This window comes from Quercus suber, unplaced genomic scaffold (genome assembly GCF_002906115.3).
Source record: "Quercus suber isolate HL8 unplaced genomic scaffold, Cork oak 2.0 scaffold_31, whole genome shotgun sequence".
NCBI lineage: Eukaryota > Viridiplantae > Streptophyta > Magnoliopsida > Fagales > Fagaceae > Quercus > Quercus suber.
In genome coordinates, this window is record NW_027069496.1 from 1,465,133 (window position 1) to 1,473,781 (window position 8,649).

The 8,649-nt window shown below is 34.2% G+C and overlaps 1 protein-coding gene and 1 non-coding gene across 2 annotated transcripts; one reads left to right on the forward strand and one right to left on the reverse strand.

Moving 5' to 3' along the window:
• Positions 1-4,811: 4,811 nt before the first annotated feature.
• LOC112022950 (uncharacterized) lies at positions 4,812-6,227 on the reverse strand. The gene has a single exon (XM_024055570.2). The coding sequence runs from the start codon at positions 6,225-6,227 to the stop codon at positions 4,812-4,814; it is 1,416 nt and encodes a 471-aa protein (XP_023911338.2).
• Positions 6,228-6,855: 628 nt separating this feature from the next.
• Positions 6,856-6,962, forward strand: LOC112022952 (small nucleolar RNA R71). Its single transcript, XR_002883995.1, has one exon. It is a non-coding gene; the product is annotated as a small nucleolar RNA R71 (small nucleolar RNA).
• Positions 6,963-8,649: the final 1,687 nt, after the last annotated feature.

The window sequence follows — 8,649 nt, forward strand, 5'->3', positions numbered from 1 at the left end:
TTTTTGAAGATTTTTCAATTTTTTATGGTTTTTTGAATTTTTTTTAAACACACTCAAAAACAAAACACAAACAAAAACAAAGCAAAAACTTGAAAGAGAAACATGAACAAACTAACCATGTGAGACCAAAAAGACAGGTATGCAACAGAGAGTAGAATGGTTCACACATGAGATAAAGTTCAAGAAATGATACCGATATCGATGGTCTTACGCAAAGTCTCAAACTTCGGACCATCAAGAGGTTTAGTGAATATGTTTGTCTTCTGGTTGTCAGTGGGGATGAACTCTAAATACACAGTCTTTTCCATCATCAAATCTCGAATGAAGTGGTACCGGATCTCGATATGCTTTGATTTCGAGTGTTGGATTGGATTTTTTGATAAATTTGTGGCACTAGTGTTATCACAGAATACACACATAGTATCTTGAGTGATTCCATAGTCATGTAGAAGCTTCTTCATCCATAATAGTTGTGCACAACAACTTGTTGCTGCAATTTATTCGGCTTCAACCGTTGAAAGAGAGACTGAATTTTGCTTTTTGCTCATCCATGACACCAAGTTATTTCCAAGATTAAAACACCCACCGGAAGTGCTTTTCCTATCATCAATACATCGAGCCTAGTCAGCGTCAGAATATCTAGCTAGGCACTCATTCGAGTCTTTTGAGTACCAAATTCCATAATCAGATGTGCCATTAATGTAGCAGATAATTCGTTTGACCGCAGTCAAGTGTGATTCTTTTGGTGCTGCCTAGAATTTAGCACAAACTTCAACACTAAAAGCGATGTCTGGTTTGCTAGCAGTGAGATATAAGAGACTCTCGATCATGCTTCGATAAAGTGTTGGATCCACTTCTGTACCTACTACATCACGACTTAGTTCTGCTGAGGAACTCATGGGAGTGGAAGTGTGCTTCTTGGAGTTTAGGCCAAATCACTTTATAAGATTCTTGGCATATTTCTCTTGAGAGATAAATATCCCATCTTCTCGTTGTTTCACTTGAAGCCCTAGGAAGTAGTTCAGTTCTCCCACCATGCTCATCTCAAACTCTCGTTTCATTTCTTCTGAAAATTCATGAGCTAGATGATCAATTGTGGATCTAAAGACAATGTCATCCACATATACCTGAGCAACAAGGAGAGACTTCTCATCTCTTTTGACAAACAAAGTTCGATCGGCTTGACCTCTCGTGAAACCATAATCTAAGACGTATGGAGTAAGGAGATTATACCAAGCTCTTGGTGCTTGTTTCAGCCCATATAATGCCTTCTTCAGCCTTAACACATGACCAAGAAAGTGAGGGTCATGGAATCCCTTTGGTTGCTCAACAAATACTTCTTCGTTCAAAAATCCATTCAAGAAAGCACTCTTCACGTCCATTTGATACAGCTTGAAGTTCATAATGCATGCTATGGAGAGAAGAATTTGAATTGACTCTAATCTTGCAACTAGTGCAAAAGACTTGTTCGCGTAAAATAATATGCAAGTGCACAGAATTGTAACAAGTAGTAAAGTGCTTTTAGAAAACGAGTGTCGAACCCACAAAAATTAACTATGTTATTGAGTACCGAAATTCACTAAATTAATTACAATTTGGAAAAATTGAAAATAAATGTAATGTTCTACTATCTGAATTAAATTAAACTTTTTAACAAAAATAAATCTATGAATAAAAAGAATTAACAAAGTGTAAAAATCTAACAGTGTAAAAATATGGTAAGAATGGATCTAGAGCGATTGATTTCACTTAACAAATTCCACACAATTTATCCTTCCTAATTATTAAATTCTAATAATCTCCCGTTAATGATTAAAAATTCCTTAAGTATTCAATATCTTCTCTCGAATAATATCAAAAATATCTTCAACTAACAATTCCATATCTCTATGTGAATTTAATTAATTGAAGACTCATTACGTACTTTGAATTTTTTGAAAAATCACACTAGTCGCGGTAATGCATCTCTACTTTCGCTCAACTAATGGTGTTTAATTCTAGAACTAAAATAACAAATCACCTCTCAGTCTCATTGTAATTCAATTGATCAAACTATAATTTGTAAAAAATAGTAAGCATTAAGAATAAGAATTAAACACTCAATCATGGAAATATTAAAAATAAAATAATTTAGAAAATAAATTGTATGTTCATTGCTAGAGTACATCAATGCCCTAGAAAATAAAATTTAGTTCATAATAAAATTAAAAAGAGAATAAATAAAACTTATGTCTTTCATCTGCATTGGTTGATCAACATAGAGTTCTCGCCTTTGTCCTCAGATCCTCCTCTTCATAAAGACTCCCAAAAGCAAATTCTTCTATGCGGCACCTCCTTTTCCTCTCAGGTTTCTCCTCTCCTCTTTTTACCCTAAAGAGCCTTTAAATAGGTCAAGGAATCCTATTACAAGTTGAATTCTTGTTTTGAGAAAATCCCAGATTTTTAGGCTTTATTTAACTGAAGATTTTGGCCCATTTAAATTCATAATTCAGAATTTTGGTAAACTACAAAGTTGTAGCCTTTTAAGTTAACTTTCCAACCCAATTTGAATCATCTTGATTGGATATCTGAGCCGAAAATTGTACTAAAAATACTAACTGATGTGCAGGCTGGAATCCTAATCCGAATTGGACTTGAATTTAATTGGCTTAGCCCCACTTTGCATGTAAAGCCCTTGTTACCTACAACACAAAGATATTATATAATCAGTAATAAAATAACATAAAAGTAAGGCTAAATATGTAGATATGTGAGTACTTTTTTTGTATATATTTCATGCACATTAAATACCCCTAAACCTAAACTTTTGCTAGTCCTCAAGCAAAACAAATAAAGAGTAAAACAAAACAAAGAAAATATCCTAACTAATCCACTTTCACTGGAAATTTCGATTCCATTTAGCGTATGCAACAAGCCTTTAAACCCCTAGCTTACACTAGTGGAAGAGTTGTAATCTTATGAGGTTTTGCAGGGAATATACCCACAAAATTCTGAGAATGAATACTAAAATAAACAAAACAAAGAGAATCCAATTTTTTTTTTTTTTTTTGAAAATAAACACTACAAATGCTAAAGAAATTTCTCATGCCATCAAAACTCAATGTGAATGAAAAGTGGTAGCTAACCCAAACATACTCGTAGTTTTAGAATAAACTTGACTCGAATTTCTATTTGAAAGTATGCTTCAAATCAAACATTTCTGGTGTTACCACTCAACAAATGAAATCACTCTAAAATGGGGTGTAACACTCTCAACAATATATGTGAGTGGAATAATGTAAGCAAAATAAAAATCTCACATATAAATCACATGAAAAATGCTTAATCAAGACAGAACAAGTAGTCTCATGAAAAGATGCCAAAAAAAAAAAAAAATTATACCACACTTTTTATTTAGTCACATCAATATCTGAACTACACAATCTTCAAGATCAAATAAGGATTTTATTAGGACGTAATGTAGGGTAAAAGTAAAGGGTATGAAATCAAAATGGGTAAAGGTAAATATAAGAAGTGTTTTCAAGATTTGTCGGAATGTCAACTCTTTTTGGAATTTCCATTCAACATTTTTTTTTTCAACTCTTCTTCTTCAAAGCAATACTCCTTTACATTTCACTTCTCAAAATTTGATGAGAACCCTTTTTATTTACTTCTTTTTGACATTTTCCTTTTTTTTTTTTTACTTACTTCAAGTCGTCACTTATCTTTTGACGTGAATGTAGGCATTTGTGATGGATGCACCCAGTTACTCAACAAGTCACAAACTTGAAGTGCTTTTGCATACTCATATTTCTAGTTACGGTTTGATGTAAGAGTAAACATTGGTAATGAATACCCCTAGTTACTAAGCAACTCAAAACATTGGAGTAAATGGAACTCTGTACAATTTTTTTTTTCTTTTTTCCTTTCTTCTTTGAATTCTCGCACAAACCACCACATTGAAACAAACTGATCAAATTTCGTCTTGAAACACTATGGATAAGGACTATAAGAAAGAAATGCTAATTAAAAGGCTCAATGGGGTGACTAGCGATAATGTATCTAAAAAAAAAAAAAAAAACACATATATGGCTCAAAGTAGACAAAAATTGCCTAATCTCATCTCTCAAAGACTTGTATAGTTCATTGAACATCAATGACTTTAAAAGGTTCAAGTGTGGCATAAAATCATTTTTTCTTGGCCAAAAGCAAGAACAATGAGACTACAACAAGGGAAATATGTTACGCACTTCCAAATGAACTTTAAGATTAGAAAATAAATAAATAACCCTCCAAAAATAATGATTGGCTCAAAACTCACAAGGGTTATAGTCTCCACATTGTTATCATCAAGATTTTCTAATCATTTTTATCCTTTAACAACAAGTTGTGTCTGAGTGGCTACGTGCATGTGCAATGAATTGAGCATGAAAGCAATGAAATTCTTTAAGCAAGAGTAGTATAATAAACTTAAAACACAAACCTCAAGCTAGGCAAAAGAAAGTTTTTTTTTTTTTTTTGAAATAAATAAAATAAATCCCCTTCCCCCAAACTTAAATTTCACATTGTCCTCAATAGGAAAAAGGAAGAAAAACTAAATAAAAGAATGAGAAAGGAGAAGAGATGCTCCCCTGATTTTAATTGAATATTTTTCCTTGAGGTGTAGCCGTGTGCCCATTGAAGATTTCTTTGGTCTCTTTATTCCTACAAAACGAAAGAAAAAACAATAAGATAAAACAAAAAATAAATAAAAAATAAATAAAAACATAAACATAAAGATAAAAAAAAAAACTTGGGTTACCTCCCAAAAGCGCTTTATTTAACGTCTGTAGCTAGACGTTATCCTCCATTAAAATCTTGTGTGTGCAATTTGAAGGACTAATTCCTTTGATGTCAAAGATTGTCCAACCCAAAGCCATTTTATGTTCCCGCAAAATTCTCAGCAACTTTTCCTCCTCTACATCACTCAAAGAACTGTTAATAATAACTGGAAAACTAGAGTCTTGGCCTAAGAAAGCGTACCTTAAATTTGATGGAAGCGGTTTGAGCTCAAGTTTAGGTGGTTCCTCTGGTGGAGATGTTGGCTGACATGATTTTAAGTCTTTTACTTTTGGTTGCATTGAAGGAGGAAAAAGTGGTGTAGCCTCCAAATATCTTTCACACTCTTTAACCTCTTCATTATTGAATTTAACAGGTGTAGAGCGAGTAAGACATACCTCAAGTGGTAACTTTTGAAAATCAATTGCACAAGTCTCATTGGCCATGATCATGTCTCGGTCACTTATTTGAAAACAAGAATGTGTCTTGGAAGGAAATTCCATAGACTTAAATACATCAAAAGTGACCTCATCCTCTCTGACCCTCAAAACAAGTTTTCCTTGCTGGACATCAATTAAGGTTCTCCCCGTCACAAGGAAAGGTCGACCCAATATCAAAGGGATCTCCTCGTCCTCATCCATATCAAGGACAATGAAGTCAGCCGGGAAGATGAACTTGTCAACTTTTACTAATACGTCCTCAATGACTCCTCTTGGATATTTAATAGATCTATCCGCCAATTGTAAAGAGATAGTGGTCGGCTTTACTTCTCCAAGACCCAATTTCCTGAAAACAGAGGGAGGCATTAGATTAATACTTGCCCCTAAATCACATACAGCTCCATCAAAATAAGATTTTCCTATAGTGCAAGGGATAGTGAAACTCCCCAGATCTTTCAGCTTAGGCGGCATCTTCTTTTGTAAGATTGCACTACTCTCCTCTGTCAGCATTATTGTTTCATGCTCCTCCAATTTCCACTTCTTTGATATAATATCCTTCAAAAATTTAGCATTTTTACGCATTTGTTCCAAAGCTTCAATGAGAGGAATATTAATATGCAATTGCTTAAATATACTTAGAAATTTAGAAAACTGATCATCCACATTGTTTTTTCGTAATCTTTGCAGAAAAGGAATTGGTGGATCATAAATTGAAGGAGAATAAGTCTCAAAAGTAACTTCCCTGGATTTTTTGGATTTTGAAGCTCTTTCATTCTCCTTAGTCTTCTCAGCTTGCTCCACTTCTTTCATCTCTGACTCAGCTTCCTTCATCTTTGACTCCTCATTATCCACAGCTTCATCTTGTTTGGCATTTGTTACTTTTGGCTCCTCATATGTTCGTCCACTTCTCAATGATATTGCCTTTACATGTTCTTTCGGATTGGTGACAGTGTTGCTTGGCAAAGTTCCTATAGTCCTCTCTGTGAGCATGCTTTAGAGCTGATCGATTTGCACCTTAAGATTGCGGATTGAAGCTGAGTTGTTTTGGATCGCCACATCTGTCTTCTGCATGTATTGCATGAACATGTCCTTAAGTGTCGGCTTTTTCTCTTGCTGTGGAAATTGCTGAGGTGGTTTAGCCTGCCCTTAGTTATTGCTCCATGAGAAGTTGGGGTGATTCCTCCATCTAGGATTGTACGTGTTCGAGTATGGATTATTTTGTTGTTGAAAATTTGACACGTAATTTGTCTGTCCATAACTCGATTGGGAAAAAGGATTTCCCACTTGGCAATCGACACTTGAATGATTTTCGGCACAATGATCACAAACAACATTAGTTTGAATAGCATTAACATTCATTTTACCTAGTTGTTGAGACAAAGTTGCCATTTGTACTGCCAATGAGGTAATAGAATCAAGTTCTAAAACTACAGCTGTCTTTCTTGGCATTGCTCTTTCTGTAGGCCATTGATAGTTGTTGGATGCCAATTCTTCTAGAAGTTCATAAGCTACCTCTTGGGTTTTACTAATTAAAGCTCCACCAGCTGCTGCATCAACCATAGACTTGTTTGTAGCTCCTAGACCATTGTAGAATGTTTGCACTTGAAGCCATGCTGGAAGGTCATGATGAGGACACATTCGCAATAAATCTTTGTACCTCTTCCATGCTTCATTTAATGATTCACCCTCAAATTGGATGAACGTGGTGATATCATTCCTTAGCTTTGCTGTCTTTGCAGGAGGGAAATATTTTGCTAAGAATTTTTGTGCCAACTCCTCCCATGTACTAATGATGCCAGGTGGCAAAGAATTCAACCAAACTTTTGCTTTATCCCTAAGTGAGAAGGGAAAAAGCCTTAGTCGAATCGCATCATCTGTCACTCCGTTATGTTTAAAAGTATCACAAATTTCCAAGAAATTTGCAATATGGACATTAGGATCCTCTTATGACAGCCCCCCGAACTGGACAGTCTGCTGCATCATCTGAATGATGGCTGGCTTGATCTCAAAATTATTGGCTTGTATGGCTGGCCTCCTTATGCTCGATGTAGCTCCATTTGCAGAGGGCATAACATAATCCCTTAATGCCTTTTGCTCTTGATCGGCCATTTTAGACAGAGATGTGTTGGCCTCTTTCTTCTTTTCTTTCTTGAGCTGACGTAAGGTTCTTTCAATTTCAGGATCAAAAAGTGTATGCTCTAACAATTTAGATCGGGTCATGCACTTCTAATTCCTGAAAAGAAAGAAAACAAACTCAGATGCACTAATTTAAAATTTTTTTAATTTTTGAATAAGTGAAATAAAATCCAAAGTAGTAAATATCTAGCTAGTATCAATATCAATAACAAATAGTTAATCCCTGGCAACGGCGCCAAAAACTTGTTCGTGTAAAATAATCTACAAGTGTACAGAATCGTAACAAGTAGTAAAGTGTTTTTAGAAAACGAGTGTCGAACCCACAAGGATTAACTATGTTATTGAGTACCGAAATTCACTAAATTAATTACTATTTGGAAAAATTGAAAATAAATGTAATGTTCTACTATCTAAATTAAATTAAACTATTTAAGAAAAATAAATCTACGAATAAAAAGCATTAACAAAGCGTAAAAATCTAACAGTGTAAAAATATGATAAGAATGGATCTAGAGCGATTGATTTCACCTAACAAATCCCACACAATTTATCCTTCCTAATTATTAAATTCTAATAATCTCCCGTTGATGATTAAAAATTCCTTAAGTATTCAATATCTTCTCTCGAATAATATCAAAAATATCTTCAACTAACAATTCCATATCTCTATGTGAATTTAATTAATTGGAGACTCATTATGTACTTTGAATTTTTTGTAAAATCACACTAGTCGTGGTAAAGCATCTCTACTTTCGCTTAACTAATGGTGTTTAATTCTAGAACTAAAATAACAAATTACCTCTCGGTCTCATTGTAATTCAATTGATCAAACTATAATTTGTAAAAAATAGTGAGCATTAAGAATAAGAATTAAACACTCAATCATGGAAATATTAAAAATAAAATAACTCAGAAAATAAATTGTGTGTTCATTGCTAGACTACATCAATGCTCTAGAAAATAAAATTAGTTCATAATAAAATTGAAAAGAAAACAAATAAAACTTATGTCTTTCATCTGCATTGGTTGATCAACATGAAGCTCTCGCTTTTGTCGTCAGATCCACCTCTTCATAAAGACTCCCAAAAGCAAATTCTTCTATGCGGCACCTCCTTTTCCTCTCAGGTTTCTCCTCTCCTCTTTTTACCCTAAAGAGCCTTCAAATGGTCAAGGAATCCTATTACAAGTTGAATTCCCGTTTTGAGAAAATCCCAGATTTTTAGGCCTTACTTAACCGAAGATTTTGGCCCATTTAAAGTCAGAATTCGGACTTTTG